Here is a 22,367-nt window from a genome sequence, read left to right as displayed (position 1 = left end):
GGTGGGGTGGGAGCACTTGCTGGCGGGGCATGGTGGGATGGGAGCACTTGCTGGCGGGGCATGGTGGGATTGGAGCACTTGTTGGCGGGGCTCTGAGCGCTCAGATGACCCCATAGAAGTCCGACCAGCACAGAGACCCCGCTCCCCACCCTTGCATCCTTTCCAAGGACCCTGCCAAACATCTCACATGGTGACTCATTTGCTGAATTCAGAGATCGTTGCAAAAACTTTTCTGTGGCATCTTTAAAAAATTAAAAAAAAAAAAAAAATTGAGAGGTTGAAATAGACCGTCAGATTTTCCAGCTCGCAGTAAAAATAGTTCGCATATGGCCATGAAAAGCAAAAATCACAGGAGTCCAGCTATGCCAGGACTAGTTTTTCGGCATCAATTAGCAGGAAAGAGTTTTTCATACGGCCCTAAAATGGAATGAATTGTGTATGAGACTTACTGCTTTACATTAAAAAGAGATTTTTTTTTTTTACAAACTTACTAAGACCATTTACTGAGACAATTGCCTTGCAAACTCTCAATATATGCAAAATGTTCTTTTTTTTTTCCAAAGATGTCATTGTGTAAGTGTACTGCGGTGAATCTTTGAAAACATTTTATTTTACAAGAAGTAGTAAAAAAAAAAAAAGCCCGCTACATATTTGTTGTTATTTGAGTTTTTACCATGGGGCCTCTTGACTTTTCCAAATCCCCTTTCTATTATGCAGATCTTCCAAAACATGAGGACCATCAGGAAAGTCTTCCAGCTTATTGATGTCAACAACACAGGCACAGTGCAGCCCCAAGAGCTAAGGCGGATTCTGGAGACATTCTGCCTGAAGATGAAGGATGAGGATTATGAGATGTGAGTGGTAAGGCCAGGGAGGGTGTGGTGACCCTGCCGCCAGGGCCAGGATCCAGGATCCATGACAGTGGCATCCCTCCCTCCATAGCTCTCTCCTTGGCTTCATTTTGGACATTACTGCCACATTCCTGAGACCGTGAATTCTCAAAAGCGGGACCTAGCCCCTCGTATTCCTTGAGGAGGGAGCGGTGAGCACCACCATCCAGCTTCGGCATTTGCATAGGTTACTGCTGCTCTGCCCCCTGCTGCCATTCCCTCCTGCCTAGTGCCCCCATCCAGTGTGTTTCCCATTCACAGGGAGTTTGACTCCAGGCCTGGGGCAAAGAGGAGAAGGGGGCAGTGTTGAAATTCACTCATCTTTTGGCTCCCGCTGTGGAGTCTGCCTTCTCACATAATGGCTCAAACATCCTTCTCCTTAGAGGACGTCTTTGCTGGGGGCAGCAGGTTGTGACAGAGGATAGGGACTAACACAAGGTAGTTATCTGCTTCCTGACACTTGCCAGATGCTACCACCTGCTCCTGACTCAGGCTGCAGCACAGCCCTCACAGGTGGCCAGATGCTTGGCTCCTGCTCTCTGTGAGTTTTGAGTGAGAAGTGCTGGAGCAGCCCGCCCCCACCCACCCCGGTAGTATTTCTTTATGAAGTGCCCGGCTGAGAGGATGCCCTCTTCCCACCCTTTCCCAACCTCTTCTCTGAGCACAGCCTCCGCCCACCCTGGGCGTTACCTCTGCTTGCTGGGGTAGTTACCCACAATTCACTGGTCCAAAACTGCTCAGTGAGAGTCCTGAAATGAGCAGTTCATGCCTTCTGAGTACCTTCTGCCATACAGAGTTTTGCTGTCTTGTCCCCTTGTTAACTTATTCTTGTTGGTCTCTCGGTGTGCTTATAAATTAATAGAGGGAAACCTAGTACACACTACAGACATACTCATGTGTGTACATATGTAGATAGGTGTCTCAGTGTCATGTGACTGGTGGACCTTGGCTCATGTCCTAGTGGCTCAGGAATGCCGAGGTCCTTCAGGCTGTGCCCGAACACTAAGCCCCTACTGTTTCTGCAGAGGCTAAGAGATAAGTTAAAGGCTGCGGTTACGGGGGGTGGAGGGGTCACTGCGGCTTCTGACACCTCTCCTATAGACGAGACCAGGGCTGCAGGAAGTAGAGGGACTTTGCCCAGAGCAAGGAAGCACAGAGGACGGGTGCCTATAGCTCCGATGGGGCTCACAACCAGAGACTTAAAAAAAAAAAATGGATCCTTCCCACTCTTGAATATGTGTTCCTCTTTCTTCCTCTTTATAACCTACCTCAGAATATAAAAGGCATAATAGATGTTTTAATTTTTATATCCTTTCTGGCTGGGAAAGTGTCCAGAATAAGATCCAAACAAAACAAATTAAATAATTTTGTGCGTGCAATTACAGAGCGGAGGCAGGCCTCTTCTGAAACAGGCCGTCAGAAACAAAGCAGGCTTTTATTTGACAATAAACCTTGTGTTTGGCACTGCAGTCTTCAACCTAGTAAATCTATATATATATAAAAAGTTACTGTCTGTTTTCCTATCTCTTAAGTATTGAATAATAAAGAACTCTGTAAATTTTTATTCGAGATTCCTTTCATGCCTCAAAAACAATGGTGTTTTCTCACCGAGGCCGTGAACAACGTCCAGAAATAGGATTGGTTCCTGTAGATGCACACGGAGGCTGATTTCTGGCTCGGTGTTAGTGCCTTCCTCTTGGGAATCCTAGAAGATGCTGTTGCCGATGGCTGCTCTGGTGTTGACTTTGCAGTTTGGAGCAGGGTGTACACGACCTTTTCAGGATTTTAGCCTAGCATCTTCTTTCTGTTTAAGATCTGTGCCAGGTGCTTAGTGTGGTAAGAATGTCCAAGCTCTGAAGTCAAGGCTGTGCTTGGCACCCCCATGCCTGGAACACCAAGGTATTGCCAGGACTTAAAGAAGTAGGTGTTGAGGGAGGCCATGGAAATAGCTCAGACAGCAGGGTGCTGGCCCTGGGAGCAAGAAAGCCTGAGTTTGATCCCCAGGAGCCACATTAAAGAAAAGAAAGACAGGGTATGGTAGCATGCGCTTGTAACTCCATAGTTTGTTAAGTTGAAACAGGTAGATCTCTGGGGTTCACCTGCCCCCCAGCTTAGCCTCCTTGCTGAGTTCCAGGCCTATGAGAGACGGTTTCGGCCAGCAAGACAAAACACCAAAGACAGGTGGACAGCATCGGAGGATCAATAGCTGAGGAGGTTGTCCTCTGGTCTCCACACACATGTGCCTGCCCACCCATATGCACCAGCACATGTGTGCAGATATACACATGCACACAAAAATGCAGACACAAACACACAGACACATCCACATGTGTGCACACGCACACATGCACACATATACATGCGTGCACACATGTGGGAAATGGGATCGGCACCGAGAAGCCCACCCCACAGCGTGGGGATGAAGACGTGATGTAAAGTGTGTGGCATGCCTGTGTTATGCTTGCATGTGTCGGGTGTTCATCTCAGGGGACATTGTCACAGTCGCCATGACCTGGGATACTGTTACAACTTCTAGACAGTTGCTATTTGCCTGCAGAGCGCCTCTCAGCCTGTGCAAGACCCAAGGCCAGAGATGACTCACCATCAAGTTTGCCAGCACTGTCCTGCAACCTGAGCACTGATTTTCCCTCCCGGGATCCCTCCAGCCCATTCCCATGTCTCTCTAGCCTGAAGTCTTTCAATCTATGAATCCGTTGATCCTTGTGCAGTCATTTCCGAGCAGGCCTGTAGTCGAGCAAACCATTGAAGGCCAGCCTGTGCTAGCGTTGCCTGGAAGGCGTTTTCCCAGGTTTCGATGCTGGAAAGGCTCACTGGGATCCACCCCCTCCCCCCATTCTCCCCAAATTTAGCATCTTGTGAAGCCCACTTGCCTGCTGCTTTCTTCAGGCTGTGCACCCACCCCGGCCTTGCTTCCTAGAGTTGGAGTCCTGGGATAGTGTTTTAAGAACAGGTTCATCTAAGCTCTTTTTTTGTGAAAACATTTAGAAAAACTTAACTGTATGTCTGTGAGGGTGTGTGTGTTGACGTGTGTATGCCTGCATGTGTTCACATGCCTGTAGAAGGCAGAAGTCAGTTGTGTTCATTCCTCGGGAACTGACCACCTTGTTTTCTGAAGCAGAGTTTCTCAGTAAGACCCGAGGCTCAAGGATTAGGGTCGAGTGGCTGGCCAGTGAGTTCCAGGGACTCACCTGTGTCCACCTCCCAACTCTGGTTATAGGCTCTGGGGATCAAAGTCACTTTATCTGGCACATCAAACATTCTCCAGACTGAGCTATCTATCCCCCTGGCCCTGCAGAAAGCCGTTTGAGACTCTGCCTTTCTGTTCAGGGCCGGGCTTTGTCTCTAAAGTGTTTTCTCTAGGGCACGCCACCATGGGCTTCCTTCCATCTGCCTCCCACGCGCATACAGCAGGTCCCTGAGCCTAAGCCAGGGTTCTCCTGTAGGCAGACCCTGGCTGCCGGGATACTGCATTGCACGGAGGCTTCCGTGCTGGGTGGAGCCTTCACCAAGCTCCCCTACCTTGCTTGAGCAGCACCTTGGCCAGCAGCCTCGAAGGACTTAGGCGGACACTGGCAGGTACTGCCTGCCTCCCAGGTCTCAAGCTTCTGGGACGGTTTTCACAGGATCGGGGCTGAGAGGAAACCAGGGGCTGTTTAGGGAGTTAGCATCTGGCAGCCTTTCCTACTAGGACAATAGGAAGCTTCATCGAAGTGGAAGAGCGGAACATGGGGAAGGATCTATGGCACTCCCTGTGCAATCTGGAAACCAGAAAAATAACAAATACTTTAAGTATTAATTACTAAATTTTGAGAAAGCATGAAATTAGATAATTATAGAAACCAACACATATGGGGAGAATATAACCAAACATTTAAAAACTGTGAATTCTTTTAGAAATGTAGTAACCTAGAAATCATCTAGAAAAGTGTTTATCACACACAGATCTGAAGAATAGGAAACACATTGCAAACCAAAGCGTCCCGTTCATCTCGGGGTATTCTAGAGGCGCAGAGGCGTTAGGTGTGTGTGTTTTCAGTTTTCTTCTAAGCTGGGTGTGGTAGTCCCAAGCCTACAACTCCAGCACTTGAAGACCAAGGCTAGAACATAGCAAGTTCAAGGCCAGCCTGGGTTACATAGCGAGACCCTGCCTCAAAATAAACAGAAAACAAGTCTTATTATATGTAAACAGCATAAATGCCTCCAGAACAGCTGGACTCCCTCTGCTGTTAGCTCTTTGGAGCCTGTGTGCTTCTGTGGGCTAAGGTTTTGGTCTCCTGTGGTGATAGGTTTCTGTCAGTTATAAGAATCACCTGCTTACCACTCTGTACCCTTCATATCCTGGGGTTCCTGGCTACAGAAATGTGAGTCTTGCTGGCTCACTAGCCAGATCCCTGTCTCTCTGCTTCTTACAGGAAGGTATGTATCATTGCTCCTGCTGTCTGGCGAGGAGGGGGCCTCTTGGGCCCTGGGACCCACTGTCCTCCCTCGTCCAACAAGGAAGGGAAGAAAACTGTAGGATTTGTGTCTGGGGAATTCTCAAGAAGGGGCCTGGACGTTCAGTTCCTCTCTCAGTGTGTCTCTCTGTGAGATAATAGTGTTCTCTCTCAAGTGTCTGCGTGTTTAGTCTGTATGTGTGTATGTGTGTCTGAAGACCCAGGGGTTGTCTACCTTTTTTACTTATTTGTTTTTCATTTTGTTTGTTTTGAGGCAGTTTTGTTGTTGTTTTGTGGGTTTTTTGGCCTTTTTTGTTTTGTCGTTGTTTTGTTTGTTTGTTTGTTTTTGAGACAGGGCCTCTCACTGGCCTAGAACTCCCAAGGAAGGATAAACTGGCTGGCCCATGTCTGGAGGAATCTACCTGCTTCCACCTCCCCACCCCTGGGATTCTAGACAAATGCCCAGGCCGTCCTGTTTTGTGTAGGTTCCGTAGCTAGAACTCTGGTCCTTGCCCTAGCACAACAAGTGCTTTGCTGACTGAGCCATCTCCCCAGCCCCAGCTGTCTGCATCTAAGAAGCCCAACAGCAGTATTTCCCAGGGCCTTGTTGTTAACAGCAGCAACAGCTAGGAAGACGTTGAAATCCGTGCTGGCCGCATTCGTCTGTCCAGACTTGCCTTGGCTCTGCCTGACTTCAGGGAACGTCTGTGTTTCAGGTTCTTGAAACAGTACAACATCGACAACACCGCTGCAGTGGACTACAATACTTTCCTGAAAAATTTCAGTGTGAAAAATGATTTGAGCTTTAAATACCTACTGTCCAATGCAGGTAAGGACTTCCCAAGCATGTTGGTAAGGGTTTTACTGTTTTGTTTTTTTCCTTTGTGGGTCTTCCTTAAGGAATTATATCCCAATATGGAAATGTGTGTCCACTGCAAAGATAGCTATGATGTCATTATATATAAGAAAAATGTGAGGGCTGAAGGGAAAGAAAGGGGCTGGGGGCGGGCAATGGTTTATGGCATATAACTGCTCTTACAGAGAAGCCAAATTCTATTCCCAGAACCCATGTCATGGGCCTCACATTTGCCTTTAACTCCAGCTCTAGAAGATCCAACACCCTCTTCTGGCCTCTGTGGGCAACTGCACACACACACACACACACACACACACACATACATGCACACACACACACACATGCACACACACACACACACACACACACACACACACACACACACACGGACACACAGAGAAGCATGTTATATCTGAGAACAGTGAGCTCCACAAAGGAAATGCATATGGAGTTAGTTCTGGGACTGGAACCCCCAGACTCTCAGACTGTCCTTATGAAGTCCTCTGGGTGTCATTTGTCCTTCTTTCTGCTGCTTCTGACCTTTAAAGAGTTCAGATGGGGAAGTCTTTTCCATAAGTGGGGAAGAAACCAATGTGAGAGGACTAAGTAGAGGAGCTTGCAGTCGTATTAGATGCAGAAAGCCACCATCGGTGTGTGCCTGCTATCCTCAAAGGGGAAGCTTCCCCACCCGTCCAACATCTCCATCTCCAAGGGGAGGCTTCCCTGCCTGTCCAGCATCTCTATCTCAGCCACAGTAACAAGGCACTGGGAGCTGTCCGGCGCTGGCGGTTCTGAATAGCACCTTGGCCCCCTTTTTTGGGAAGAATGTTTGAGTCACGTAGTTGGACACTCAGGTCACTTGGATTTTTTCCTCTGCCCTCTGTGATTGGATTATAACCTTGTTCTTATTGTCTGGTCTTGCTTTAATGCTGCTTAGCAAATGCCCTTAGGGTATACCTGTGACAGAGCTCCGCCTTCCCGGTGAGCCAAAAACAACTGTTCCCAGGCTCTGACTGATTCTACTAAGATTGCTGGGAGCTGGTTCCAGGGCTCAGTTCTTTGGACTCAGGTGCCAGGCAGTGCTGAGTGTGGTTTTGTCATCTCTTTTCATCTCCTGAAGCCCCACCAGGCACTTGCAGACAAGCCAAAGGCTGAAGTAAGCCATCAAATTGATGGCACCACTCACAAAGAAACTCCGTCAGCTCACCCTGGTGCCTTCCCATGCACTGGACAGAAGTGAGGGATTGTGAAGGGGCTCTTGTAAAGATTACCTCATAGGCTATTTTACAAGGAATTTACTGTTGCTTGGGAACATCAGCAGGTTAGAAATTACACACAAACCCAAGGAAGCGATGGTTCCACCTTGGCTGGATGTACCATGCTTCTCTTTCCGAAGGTGGCCTGCTCCAGTCCCCACCCTTGCCTGTGAACCCGAGGCCTGCTTGCTCCCTCACTCAGTGACGGTTGGCTTTCTCTGGCTGCTTGTAGGACTTTGTATGCTGAGTTTCAGTAGCAGAGCAGGACATGTCTTATCATTGAGTCTTCTGCAGACATTTTCTAGAACATGGTGAATCTTCTATTTGCAAATTTAATTCCTCAAAGGGTAATTTTTTTAGTAGTAGTTTGATATATATATATACATATATATATATACATATATAGTTTTATAATACATATATATTGTTTTGTTTTTGAGACAAGGTTTCTCTGTGTAGTCCTGGCTATCCTGGAACTCACTCTGTAGACCAGGCTGGCCTCAAACTCAGAAATCTGCCTGCCTCTGCCTCCCAAGTTCTGGGATTAAAGGCATGTGCCACCACTGCCCGGCTAATTTTTTAAATAAGTCTTTCACTTTGCAGGTTTGGGGCGTCAGGGATACAGCATCTTATAGCCTTATGTCGGACCATCTCTGCTGTCCATGTCTCTGTATTCTCTCGTGAGCTTGCTCTCTAGTTTCTGTGCTGTATTTTCCTTGAGCATCCTGTGTTTTCCATACAGTGTGGCTCTTCCTTTGCTGCTTCTGCCCGGCTCATCAGCTCTCTCTGGGGTCTGTTGTGTCACTTTCGATGTACTTTTTATGTTCTATCCTCATGTCACCAAGCCCTGGTCTTACTGGCCTGTGTTCTCAGTCAGATCACCTGGAGAGCCTTTTCCACGTCTTCTTTGGTATGATCCTCATCTTTCTGGTCTGTATCCCTTGCTCTCGTTCCACCCCTCCTCTTTCCATACTGTCCGCAATGATTATGAGGAACGTGGGTGAGTTGAGCGTATTTTATCCCATGTCACTTGTTGCTGGTGTGTGGCTCACTCATTTGTGCTTGTCCTGGGGTTTCTGTTATACAACTTTGTTAGTCAGAATCTGCACTTGGCTAGCGTGAGCTGAGTCTGTGAGACAGGGACCTCTCTGCAGCAGCCACCCCATGAGACACTCTCACATCCTGCTTTGGCAAAGCGCACACACTCAGGACACTGCTTTGGCTTTGATCCCATTGAAGTCATCTCAAACAGTGTTTTGAAAGTCAAAGAATGTTAAAGTGCTTTAAGCTAGTTGACTCCGAATCTAGCCAAGCTGCTTAGCAATTCTAAGTATGTACCTTGTGTGGTGGTTTAAAAAGGAATGCCCCCCCCAACCCGACCCCATAGACTCATGTGTGAATGCTTGGCCCATGGAGAGTGGCACTATTAGGAGATGTGGTCTTGTTGGAGGAAGTGTGTCACTGTGGAAGTGGGCTTTGAGGTCATATATATGCTCAAGCTTCACCCAGTGTGATACGCAGTTCCTTCTGCTGCCTGGGATCAAGGTGTACAAGTCTCTGCCCCTCCAGCACCAGCACTAGCACCGTGTCTGTCTGTACACCGCTACAGTGCTTCCTGCCATGATGATAATGGGCTGAACCTCTGAAACTGTAAGCCAGCCCCAACTAAATGTTTTCCTTTATATGAGTCGCCTTGGTCCCAGCAATAAAACCCAAACTGACCAAGACACCTTGTCACACTGATGCCCAGGCATTATTGCTTTTAGATCATAACATTCCACACTAGCCTCAAAAGGGCATAGGCATCTCAGAATGCAATCCATTGTTCACTCAACCCAACTTCACAAGTCCCCTGATCTTTAATATCCTCAGCACTGCTCAGAATCCCAGGTCAGGCCACTGAGATGTGGGTCATCTGGTGAAGCAGATGCTACAAGCTTGATGATCTAGGTCAGTCTCTCTGACCCACGTGGTAGAAGAGAACACACACATACATTCTCTCTCTCTCTCTCTCTCTCTCTCTCTCTCTCTCTCTCTCTCTCCTCATGTTCTCTCACATGCACACATTCATGTATACAAAATAAATGAAAAAAATACCAAATAAAAATAAATTAAAATGTAATTAAAAAATTTCAGAAAGACTGTCAAAAGTCCAAAGTTTCTTTTGAGACTCAAGATTTCTTCAGTCTAAATTAATTAGGTTGCATACTTCCAATTCAGATAGAGTAAGTGGTCCCTTTCCAAAGGGTGGAATGGAGAAGCAACAGGCAAGAATGGCTGCGGCAAGACAAACCCTGGACCCTGCAACCCGATGCCCAGCATCTGAGTCTCCTGCTGGTTTTACCTGATTCCAGTGGGCATGGGTACCCCTACCTTACCAGAAGCACACATAGCCTCTCTCTTGAGCCAGATCCAGCCTATGCCTGTGGCAAGCTCCTGGAGACCTAACACGGTCCTGATAGCTCCATTATGACTTCAGCATCAGTTTCACAGGTGCATCTCAGAATCTCCATGACTCCAACTCTGCCACACGCTGTCCAGCCTCAATAATTTCTGGAACTTTGGTGCAAGCCCCCCTGGCTTCATTTTCTATTTTTTTAATTTTAATTTTTTTTATTTTTTATACTCCCTGACTTCATAACTCTTGGCATTATGCAAATCTCCAAACTCCACACCATGCGGACAACAATGTCAAGTTCTGTGCCAGCTTGAGATGTGGTCTGGCCCATTCTCCACAGCACAGAGGGCTCTGTGTGCCTTGGGGCTGAACCTGGGGCAGCATTGCCCCAGGAAGTTGTTTGGGGGCAGGGAACTCCTTCAGCTGGGCAGTCCTAGCTGAGTCTTGGTCTTAGTTAGGGTTCTATTGCTGTGAAGAGAAACCATGATGACAGCAACTCTTATAAAGGAAAACATTTCATTGAGGCTAGCTTCAAGTTTCAGAGGTTTAGTCCATTATCATGGTGGGAAGGGAGCATGGTGGCCTACAGGCAGATATGCTGGAGAGGTAGCTGAGATTTCTGGACCTGCAAGCAGCAGGAGGCAAACTGAGATACTGAGACCAGCCCCCCCACTCCCAAGCCTGCCCCCATAGTGACACATTTCTTCCAACAGGCCACATCCACTCCAACAAAGCCACACCTCCTAATAGTGCCACTCTTTATGGGCCAAGGATACCAAGAGGAGTTCTGGGGGGCCATTTCTACATGAGTCTCTTGTTTCAAATGAATTTGCATATTCACAAATTGGACCCTGATGAGTGAGGGCCTGCTGACAAAGCCCATCGGCCCAGTGCTGAGTGGAGGCTTCTCCTTAATTGTACCGATTTCCTTAATCGACTACAGCTGCTTTCTCTCCACCCCCTCACGCACAGCTTTGTCCACAGCTCTCTGCTCTTCTTTAAGTTTTAAGTTATCTCTTACTGTGACCCTGGGTGAGAGCAGGGAACAGTAATGACGTCACAGCCTAAACACTATGCTCTTAAAATTTCCTGTCAAAGCAATAGGTCCGTCGCTCTTGAATTCAGCCTCACAGTTTCAGGATTGGGTAGGAAGCTGCAGCATGCATGCATGCATGCCTACATGCGTGTGTGCTTGCCTGCATGCCTGCCTGCCTGCCTGCCTGCCTGCCTGCCTTCATGCCTGTGTGCACGCTTGCGTACATGCGTGATCCCCTCTGAATCCTTATGGGCATATCCCCACTGTACCGTTACTCGTTACTCGCATTCTGCTCTTCCAAACACTCACTAGACTAACCCACTGAGCTCCCCGCTCCACTCACAGCTCTAGAGCATCTCAGGCTGATAGTTCCAAACTTCCGCATTTACATGAACCTTTTCCAAAGGCTTGTTTATCATAGCAATGGCTCCACTCCTCAGCACCAAATTCTGGGAAAGCAGCAACTTAGGGAAGGAAAAGTTTCCATTGGTCCTGATTGAGGGGATATCATCCTTCCTGGTGGAAGGCATGAGACGAGAGAAACCAGGCAGCTGGCCACATTGTATCCACGGATAGGAAGCAGAGAGAAGTTAATGCCAGTGTTCAGTAACTCAGTATGGGGATCCAGTCCATGGGTTGGTGGCCCCACATTAAGGATGGGTTTTCCTCTTCCCAGCATACCTCTGGAGGTTGCTCCACAGACAGGCCCAGAGATGTGACTTCTAGGTGATCAGATTCAGTCAAGCAGACAATGAAGACGAAGACAAGTTTAAAAGCCAGTCACAGATACCAATGATCGATGGCCCGAGTCCATCCTGTGGTATTTCCCTGTTAAGGCTTGAGTCATTTTTATTGCAGGATAATTTCATAAATGTTTAGTATTTGTTGTATTCCGTTCCTTGATTTTTTCATAGTTACTCATATTACATGTGTCTTAGATCTTATTTAATGTCTTCTCTCCTAAAACATTGCTTTTTCTTAAGTCCCCTTCCTCCATCCCATCCCCCTCCCGCCCTCCCTTCCCTTCTTCCCCCAGTTCCTCCATCCCTTTTCCTCTCTCCTCCCTCCACTTCCCTTCCTTCTTACATTATATAATCTTTATTTTACTCTTTTCTTCTGCTGTATTTTTTTTTTGATCTGTGTTCCTTTCAGTCTAATCTTCCTGTTTGTGGTGATTTGTGGATGTTTTACTCTTCTTTTTGCTTTGACAATACTTTTTTTTTTTTCTTGACAGTACTTAAGAGAGAAAGGCTTGGTTTTGGTCTGTTTCAGGGAACACAGTCCTTTAGGGGAGGGAGGCATGGGTGTGGCAGGCTGCATGCTCACACCTCCGTGGATCAGGCCTTAGAGGAAGGGGAACATGGGGTTCAGCTGCCTTCCTCAGTCTGTGAACACTTAACTATCAACTTGATTGGAGAATAATCAACAGCTATGTTTAACACTGGTGATGTTTTGATGTGGTGTGGAATGATTACCACAGTCAAGTTAATTAACACCTCTGTGATCGTACCCAGACATTTTTGGTATGTGGTGGAAACAGTTAACCTGCGTCCTCTCAGCCAATCTTGCACGAGGTTGGTAGCCAATAGTACTGCGATCTGTCCCAGGCGTAGTTTTCCCTTCTGTTTTGCAGCCGAGAGCTCCTGTTGTGGCTGGGTCTCCTTCTTTCTGACCTCTGATTACTGAAGAAGTTTCTTACTAATTGATGGGCAGCTGATGCCTGTTGAGAATCCATAGGAGTCACGCGAGTATGAACTCACAGATCTGTTGCAATCTCATGAGAGACACTCCCCTCCCCCTCCATTTTGCTAGGGAGGAAACAGTAGTCCCTAACTAGGGCAGGCAGAGCCAACAGTCACAACCAGGTGGAGTGTTTAATGTTTCTTTTTTTTTTTTTTTTAGATTTATTTATTTATTATATGTAAATACACTGTAGCTGTCTTCAGACGCACCAGAAGAGGGTGTCAGATCTCATTATGGGTGGTTGTGAGCCACCATGTGGTTGCTGGGATTTGAACTCATGACCTTCCGAAGAGCGGTCAGTGCTCTTCCCCACTGAGCCATCTCACCAGCCCCCAGGTGGCGTGTTTATTGAACATGGTCTGCCCCTTGTGTCCAAGGCCCTGGCTGTTGTGGGCTTGGGAACTCCCACTGGGAAAAACCTCCCGAGACACTGCAGTCCCCACTCCATTACCTCTAATTCTTCTGGTGTGACATCCTAACCTACCAGTGCCTTGCCAGGAACTTTTCTTTATAGGTTAGAGTGTCCTGCGTATGGAAGACATTCTCAGGCGTCTAAGAACTGAAGCAACATCCATATCTGTTTGCATCTGTTTTCAATTTTCTCTTTTGGGATTAAGAACGACAACACATAATTCTTTTTCTCAAGAATTTTTCTAAATTTTTAAAATTTATTTTCTAAAATACTTTTCACTTCCTCTTTGGCAGTTTTATGCACATATATAATAGATTTCCACCTGTCCACCTCATTCCCCTCCCTTAGAACCCTTCTCCCCATCCCTTCTTTATGCATGCCTGTTTTACATTGCTCTTGAGTTTATTAAGGGTTGTTTGCATGGGTCCACACCTGGCCCTGGCCCTGCCTCACCTCTGCCGAGGCCTTCACTGTGAATGGTGACTCACAGAGTGGAATTTGCTAGAACATGCTCATGTGTTGATGAAACAGCAGTTCTTAGACACGATGCTGTACCTACCTCTGGACTGAGTTTCAGAAATTGTTACTTTTAGTTTTTCTGAATGTAGCACAACAGTTTCTATTAATTTTGGCTACACTGGCCTCCATAGGCTGCCTCGCATGTCAGGAGCACCGTCTGTCTGGGCAGTGAAGCACTCTCATGGGGGCAAGGGACAGTTTTCTGTTTGCTGCTCCTGGGGGAGCCTAGAGCCCTTTAATGTTTGCACTTCTCTGGGTGTTGTAGTGTAGATGTTACCCAGCATGGAAAGGACTCAGGCCCCACCCCAGCCCTCTCAAAGGAAAAAAAAAAAAAAAAAACTCTGTAAAAAAAAAAAAATCACAGGAAGGGAGAGAGATCAAAAGAGAATGACAAGTCCTGGGATGAGAGAGTGTCTCCGGAGATGACCCCCTCACAGGTAGGCCTGCCCAGATAGGCCTCCCGCCTCACCACCCTCTGCAGCCCACAGGACCTTACATTTTGTTCAAATAGAGGATATGTGGGCTGCCCTGGCTTTGTGTGTGATGTGATGTGTGTGTAAGTGTGTACGTGTTTGTGCATGTATTTGTGTGCATGTGTATGTATGTGTATATGTGTGCATGTGTATGTAGTGTGTGCATGCATACTTCAGCTCCAGGATCTCAAAGTACCTGAAGTACCAGAGAGCCTGCTGGGAACCCAGAGCCACCTTGGCCAGGTCAGAGCCTGGCCCAGCGTGTTCTGAGACTCTGTGAAACCCAGCTGGAAAGACTGTCTCGTTGTCCCTAATGTAGCTCAGAGGGACCTGGGGAGGGGTCTCTCTTTTCCTTTCCCTCCCTTGGAGATGAGACGTGGGGTTCCAGATGACTGGCAGCCTGTCGGCTGTCGCTGAAGCAAGCGAGCCTCCTTTGGCTATGGCTTATTTGCAGACATTTTAGGAAATAAATCTGGGGAACCATTTGTGCCTCTTCACATTTAATGCTGAGAGAGAAGATGGCTACACTTGAGAGGCACTTCATCTTCTGCTGCTGTGAGATGCTCACAGGCTTGTTGAACAAAAGCCAAATGCATAGAGCCCCAAAAACCAACCCCTTGACCCTCGGACATACACCTATGCCCTCCACACCTCTGCTGGGTCAGATCCTCCCAAGTTATTTTTTTAGTGATACATAAGTAGGTGGATGATGGATAGACAAGACATACAAAATAAATGAGAAAATGAAAATTAAATTATGTTAAGTGTCCTTTAAGTCATGAAAGAATATATTGTAAAGAAACTGTCATGTTTATTACAGACAGGTCTCTCTCTCTCTCTCTCTCTCTCTCTCTTTCTCTCTTTACCATTTATTTTATTGTGTGTGTTTTCCTGCTATATACATTTGTACACCTCATATATGTCAGATGAGAGTATCAGATCCTTTGGAACTGGGCTTATGGACAGTTGTAAGTTGCCATCTGGGTGCTGGGAGTTGAACCTGGGTCCTCTTCAACATCAACAAGGGCTTTTAGTGGCTGAGCCATCTCTCCAGCCCAGGGCTTTGTTTTTGACAGCTGTGTTCTGTTGCATAGCCTTGGTGACATCCATGTGCTCCCTGTGAACACTGCTGGGAGACTTGGGTCAGGTTCTCTCTGGCACCGCAGAGAGTGTCCTCACATGCTTGCCTTTGCTGGTGGTCTGCTGTGCTGCAGACAGTGAGAGCACACTCAGAGCTCAGAATGTTCACACAGATCGCTGCCATGCCAAGTGAGGGCTGCTTCCTGCCATTGTCCTGTACCAGTGTGTGTGCGTGTGTGTGTGTGTTGGTATATGTTTCTGTGTGTGCATACACGTTCATGTGTGTATATATCTCTGTATATGTGTGTGGTGTACATGTCTTTGCACACATGTGTAGGTATACTCCCCTGTGTGAGTTGAGGAGCATCCAGGTGTCTGCCTCTACTGTTTCTGTCTTGGTTGCAGGAACACCCACTGAACCTGGGGCCGACCAGTTCAGCCCCTGATACCTGCCCATCTCTCTGAAACCCCAGCACTGGGTTATGGGTGTGTAGAGCCATTCCTGGCTTGGAATTTGAACACAGGACCTGTTGTGTGAACTTTAGCCCTGAGCCCCTCAACCTCCCCATTCTTACCCTTCTTCTTAATCCTCATCACAATAAGTGGTTTAGCCTTGCTATTGTAAGTAGATTTTCTAAATTACCAATGATTTGAAGACTCTTTATACATTTACTATACTTTCAGTTCTTTGTATGCCTGTCTCCATATCTAACCATTGGATATTCACATTCATCTGCTCAGGCTGCCCGTAAACTCAGAACCCACCTGCCTCAGCCTGCTGAGCGCTGGGATCACAGTTGTGGCCACACACTGGCTTCCTGCTCCTGTAAGTGAATAGAAATTTTCCCTGCTTGATTTCCTTCCACTGTCCTCTGCAGAGAACCTGCCTGGCGGTGAATGGTTTCTGGCTTTGATGTTTACCCTGACATGTCTCTGGTGAAGTCTATGCCATACAGAATGGCCCTGGTTTCCTTCTACTGCACAGACAGTTCTAGTTTCATCAACTTTAGCCCACAGGGTCTATGCTGGCATACAGTAACACACAGAAGGCTAGCCCACATTTCAGGGTCAATCCTGGCGTACAGTAACACACAGAAGGCTAATTTCCTTTCTTCCCCCAACCCCACTCATCAGTCTGTTTCAGTATAATGAATCCAGTGACCCATCCTTTTCTCTGTTCATTCATCTTAATTTTTACCAAGTAAGTGATGATCGGAAACAAATGGCCCAGAAATGGCCGTTACAACGTGAATAATACTCTGTGGTCTTTTTTAACAGAACTCCCAAGGGAGAACCAACAAGGCAAAAACGCCAAGTGGCCGCTTGACACCGTGTCATCTGAGGATGTCTGGAAGAACTACTCCTTGGATGACCTGGAAAAGATCTTTTGCCAAGAGGTGAGAGCTGAAGCGTGACCATAGGCATTGCCTCTGTCCGGTGTTACACTGAAGCTTTGTTTTGTACCCAGCCACACACCTCAGACTGCCAGGGACCTCTCCTCATGATGTACTGATGATGCCAACAGTGATTGAGCTAATTCTGTGTGGGAGCATGGGGTGTGGCTGTGGGGATATGTACATGTGGGGTGTGTAGGTGTGTGGTGTGAGGTGTGTAGATGTGGGATATGAGTGTGAGGGGCATGGGTGTATGTGGTGTGAGTGTAAGGTTGTGTGGGTGTAGGATGTGTGCGTGTGGAGTATGTGGTATGAATGTAATGATGTGTAGGTGTGGGGTGGAACTGTGAGGGGCATGGGTGTGTGGTGTGAGTGTAAGTGTGTGTGGGTGTAGGGTGCATGGGTTCAGGGTGTATAGGTGTAGGGTGCATGGGTTCAGGGTGTTTAGGTGTAGGGTGCGTGGGTTTAGGTGTATAGGTGCAGGGTGTGTGGGTGCAGGGTGTGGGGTACAGGGTACATGGGTGCAGGGTGCATGGGTACAGGGTGTCTGGGTGTAGAGAGTATAAGGTATATAGGTGTACGGTGTGTGGGTGTAGGGTTTGTAGATGTATGGTGTATGGGTGTAGAGTGTGTAAGGTATGTGGGTTCAGGGTGTGTGGGTGTAGGGTATGTAGGTATAGGGTGTGTGGGTGTAGGGTGTGTGGGTGTAGGGTGTGTGGGTGTAGGGTGTGTGGGTGTAGGGTTGTAGGTGTAGGGTGTGTAGGTGTAGGGTGTGTGGGTGTAGGGTTGTAGGTGTAGGGTGTGTAGGTGTAGGGTGTGTGGGTGTAGAGTTTATGGGTGTAGAGTATGTAGGTGTAGGGTGTGTGGGTGTAGGGTGTATTATACATGTTGGGAGTATGAAGTATGAATGTGGGGTACATAGGTGTAAGGTATGAATGAAGGTAAGTATGCAGGTGTGGGGTTCGAATGTGGGATGTGTGTGTGTATGAGGCTGTGGTATAAATGTATGGGGTGTAGGTTTGGAGCATGCATGTGTAAGGTGTGGCTTTGGAGTGCGGAAGTGGAGATATGTGGGTGTCAAGTATGAGTCTGAAGGGTATGCATGCGTGGGTACATGTCTGGTGATACATGTGAGCACATGTGTGTGCATTTCCAGAGCTCATGAGTGTCCATGCAGCGGTTAGAGAGGGTGTCAGCCTACTTCCTCTGTAATTCTTCATTTTGGGGGTCTAGGGTTTGTCACTGAACTTCAGAAGCTTTCCCCAATTTTGCCTGCGCTGGCTAATGGGTGAGATCTCAGGATCTGCCTGTCCCCAGCCACCGACAGTGTGGCTACAGGCATGCATGGCCATGCTGGGGATTTGAACTCAGGTCTTATGATATATTTGCTTTTACCTACAAAGCCATCTCCCCAGTCTGAGAAGTTAATTTTAACTGTATCCTCTGTGCTACTTGTGGGCTAACAGGAAGAAAAAGATACAGAAAACATATAAAGGAATGGTACAGTTGGTTGTGTGACATAAAAGAAAACTTGACTGAAGTTTTCTCTTCTGACCTTGGGTGAGAGTTGGTCGTTAATGAATAAATGAACAGGCTTCTTCTCACTTTGGGTTGAGGGCTGGTCATTATCTCTGGTCTCTATATTTGGATTATATATGTGCTTTTTGAAATCTTAAGCTTGAGGATTGCTCCTGCTCCATTTGAATGCTCTGTGAAGGTGTAACAGTTGGAGCTGGTGCCGCCAAGGACAGCCAGCGTGGGCTTAGGAAGGCAGTTTCAATGGGTCAAGCTGTGCCGCGAGTTCAGCCTAGTGTTCTGGTCTCATTTCTGTTGCTGTGAGAAAATACCCGACAGAAAGCAGCTTGGGGAGAAAGAGGTTTATTTCAGCTTACAGATTCAGTTCATCATTGTGGGGAAGTCAAGGCATGAACTTCCAGCTAGTCCCATCATGTCCACAGTCAAGAGCAGAGAGAGAGAAATGAAGCACGACACTCGCTTGTGTTCGGATCATTCTCTCCACTCGCATATAGCTTAGGACCCTGCCTAGGGAATGGTGGTGCCCACACTGGGCTGAGTCTGCCTGCATTAATTAAGACTAATTAATTAACTGTTAGTGATGAAATTATCATTGCGATCATTTGCTTGCCAGACACTTTGGGAGGAAAGCTTGTCACCTGTTAAACCCTCACTAAAGCCAATTTGTACACACAGCAAGTACTGCAAACCTAGAGTGAACAATGTGCAGGAAACCGATTTTTGTGGTATTGGGTGTTGGACCATGCTGAGCAATACCCCTACCACCAAGCTGAAGCTGCAGCCCCAGCCCAGGGGAAAATTGAAAGTTTGAAATTAAAGCGTCTTTCAAGTATGAAGGAAAGCCTAAAAAACAAAAGGAAGAAGGCAAAGTTTGACGACATGAAAATGAAAACGTATTTTTGTACAGAAAAACTTTGTATGAACGTGAGACCAGCCGGGCAAAATATGATGGCACAAATGACAAATGAATAAAACCGTGCCTTTTTAAAAATGTCTTTTTATTTTTATTTACATGTATGTGTTTGTGTGTGCATGTGTGCACTGGTGTGTGGGTACCCAAGGAGGCCAGAAGAGGGTGCTGGATTCTTTGGAGCTGAAGTTTATGGGTGATTGTGAGCTGCCCCGTGTGGAAACTGAACTCAGATCCTCTGCGATGGTACACTGAATCATCCCCACAGTCTCAATAACCGTTTCTAATGTACACAGAGCCTTGCAGGTTATTAGTGTGGACACTTCAGCGAGGAAACACTGACAAAGCCGGCATCGGTGAAAGGAACCAAGGAAGGACAGCGTTCAGATCTACTGATAAACTGGCCGAGCTCATTTTCTCTTGTTGGTGAATGACCTTACTGTATTCATGAAAATGTGACCTTCAGAAAATACACAATCCTCAAAAAGAGTGAGCTTCTCTGGAAAGCACGTGCAGGAAATACCATAGTCCCCAACCCAGAGGAGCCCAGGTTGTATTTGGTGACCAGCATTCAAGTTCCGTCTTGTTCAAGGGTGGAAAGACGACTGCATCAACGAGCAGGCAAAAGACAGACAGGCTTTTCTAAGAAGACAGTCCCTGGGCATTGTGGTGCTGGGCTTCGTATGCTGAGGCAGGTTCATCTGAGTTCCAGGCCAACCTCAGCTGCACAGGAAGGCCGTGTATCAAAAGAAAAAAACTAAAAACCAAAACCAAAAACCACTCTCCTTTCATAATATCCACTTTTAATTTAAATGTCTTTGATTTTACCAGGAGTAAAGCAAGCCTCAGTGTCACGTGACATCAAGATTAACCCTGTCCATGGGTCATCCCTCACCAGGCCAATTCCCTGGTGCCCTGGAATTAACGATTCAGTCCCCGCATGATAGGCACTGTGAGAGCTCCAAGGCAGGAGGAGGGTACACAGCATGTCCTAACATCCAAGCAGTGTGGCTCTGGGGTCCCAGCTATCACCACCCGCTTCAGTACTGTCAATCACAAGTGACAGGAAGACGCCCCGGAACTTCGGATGTCTGTCTCCCACACGACATATTAAGTCCCTGAAGGGACATTAACACCATGAAAAGGATGGGAAGAACCAGGCAGAGCTGAAGAGGTGGTGATGTTTGTGAAGAGGCTGGCTCGCTGCCGCCGTAGAGCTTGGTGACAAGTGACAACTGACTGACACTTGCTGGGCTTCCTCTGCCCAGCCCCCACCGCACAGATCTTGGTGTCTGCGTTGTGTTCTTGGAGTTGGTAATATTTATATTCTGTCCAGTTATGGCAATCCCCAGATGGCCAGCCTTCCTTTCATACTCAGCTATATTTGGTGGTCACCAGTGGAGTTCGACGCTCTGGGCGTTTCTCTCTCTATATTACTGATTTATTTTTTTGCTTGGCTGGGTTTTATTGTCTGGTAATTTCCTCAAGAAAGGCCCATGGGTGCCCTGCTTCCCTTGCATCCACACCCAGGAAGCCGTGTGCCTTGTGTTAGACCTGAGCAGAGTCTGGCTGTGTGTGACTATACTCTGATTTCATTTCATCATAATGGAGTGCACGTTTTTTTTTCTATTGCCTTCTGGCGTCTGCTGCTGCTCTGAAGCCTCTCAGGTCACCCTGATGGCTCTCCTGCAGCTGATTTCGGGGTCCCCAGATACATTGTTCTGTTGACCTATGACACGTAAAAGCCACACTGAGCTATGCCCTAGTTTGGAACATTTTGACAACACTCCTTGGAACATGGGCCCATTCTTTAGATGTTCAGCTTCAGGGCTTCACAGACTCTGTAAATATCCTGGGTCATAACACAAAACCACACACACCTTGTCCCACCCTCTTCCACTCTTCCTCTCCCTCACTCCCTCAGTACTGTCCACAGTTGTCCTCTTATTGGGCCATCTTGCACCGATGGCCACCATGTTTCCTGCTCCAGGTCACATTAATCCTTCTGTCTTTTGTTTCTCTGCTTTGAGATTCTTCTACGCCCCACGCCCTGCTCCTGTTAGTGTGTGTCTGACCCCATCTTCTCACTGTTGTTTGTGATGTTTATTACCTCTTGCAATACTGTCATTTCTATTGTCAGGACCTCACCTCTGACATCCCCCTCATCTCTGACTATTTGATTATTTCAGGACACCATTGTAAAGAATCTTTTTTTTTTTTTTTTTTTTTTTTTTACTGCATGACATTTTCACAAAAGGTGCTTATTTGTTGATGTTCCATGCAAGCTACGTTCTCTGTCTGGTTGTGTGTTTGTCTGGTCCTGGTTGTACCCACTCTGCAGTGTGTTGTCTGTCCTCTGCTCTTCCCACTCTGTGGTGTGTTGACACAGTGCAGAGAGCTTTGTTTTTATCATTGTGCTTAGGATATGATATACCCATGTTAAAATGCAGCTGCATTGGCAACTTCCCAATGAAGTCTTCAGTTGTCTCGGACCGTGCAGTTTCTGTGTCACCTTCCACTGCAGTGTCTACATCACCTCCTCCTGCACAAATCTGTGTCACTTCCTCCTGCACAAATCTGTGTCACCTCCTCCTGCACAGTGTGTGTGTGTGTCACCTCCTCCTGCACAGTGTGTATATCACCTCCTTCTGCACAGTGTGTGTCACCTCCTCCTGCACAGTGTGTGTCACCTCCTCCTGCACAGTGTATGTCACCTCCTCCTGCACAGTGTGTGTCACCTCTTCCTGCACAGTGTGTGTGTCACCTCCTCATATACAGTGTGTCACCTCCTCCTGCACAGTATGTATGTCACCTCCTCCTGCACAGTGTATGTCACCTCCTCCTGCACAGTGTGTGTCACCTCCTCCTGCACAGTGTGTGTCACCTCCTCATATACAGTGTGTCACCTCCTCCTGCACAGTGTGTGTCACCTCCTCCTGCACAGTGTGTGTCACCTCCTCCTGCACAGTGTGTGTCACCTCCTCCTGCACAGTGTGTGTCAGCTCTTCCTGCATAGTGTGTGTGTCACCTCCTCATATACAGTGTGTCACCTCCTCCTGCACAGTGTGTGTGTGTGTCACCTCCTCCTGCACAGTGTGTATGTCACCTCCTCCTGCACAGTGTATGTCACCTCCTCCTGCACAGTGTGTGTCACCTCTTCCTGCACAGTGTGTGTGTCCCCTCCTCCTGCACAGTGTGTGTGTCACCTCCTCCTGCACAGTGTGTGTGTGTGTGTCACCTTCTTCTGCACAGTGTGTGTGTGTGTCACCTCCTCCTGCATAGTGTCTGTGTGTGTTACCTCCTCCTGCACAGTGTGTGTGTCACCTCCTCCTGCATAGTGTCTGTGTGTGTCACCTCCTCCTGCACAGTGTGTGTGTGTCACCTCCTCCTGCACAGTGTGTGTGTGTCAC

At 47.4% G+C, this 22,367-nt stretch overlaps 1 protein-coding gene across 3 annotated transcripts in view; it reads left to right on the top strand.

Moving 5' to 3' along the window:
• Positions 1 to 22,367, top strand: part of Efcab6 (EF-hand calcium binding domain 6) — a 203,569-nt gene that overhangs the window by 76,422 nt on the left and 104,780 nt on the right. For 2 of the 3 annotated variants that reach the window (XM_031351264.1, XM_031351255.1), the window contains exons 7-9: positions 718 to 854; positions 6,061 to 6,173; positions 16,396 to 16,514. In XM_031351264.1, the coding sequence (XP_031207124.1) occupies positions 718 to 854; positions 6,061 to 6,173; positions 16,396 to 16,514 (369 nt within the window). Of the gene's footprint in view, positions 1 to 717; positions 862 to 6,060; positions 6,174 to 16,395; positions 16,515 to 22,367 lie in introns of those variants that run through there. The other variant, XM_031351274.1, reaches the window with a different exon arrangement.

The sequence above is a fragment of the Mastomys coucha genome, unplaced genomic scaffold (genome assembly GCF_008632895.1).
Source record: "Mastomys coucha isolate ucsf_1 unplaced genomic scaffold, UCSF_Mcou_1 pScaffold11, whole genome shotgun sequence".
Taxonomy (NCBI): domain Eukaryota; kingdom Metazoa; phylum Chordata; class Mammalia; order Rodentia; family Muridae; genus Mastomys; species Mastomys coucha.
The sequence above is the reverse complement of the archived record's forward strand: the minus strand, read 5'-3'. Positions and strand labels throughout refer to the sequence as shown.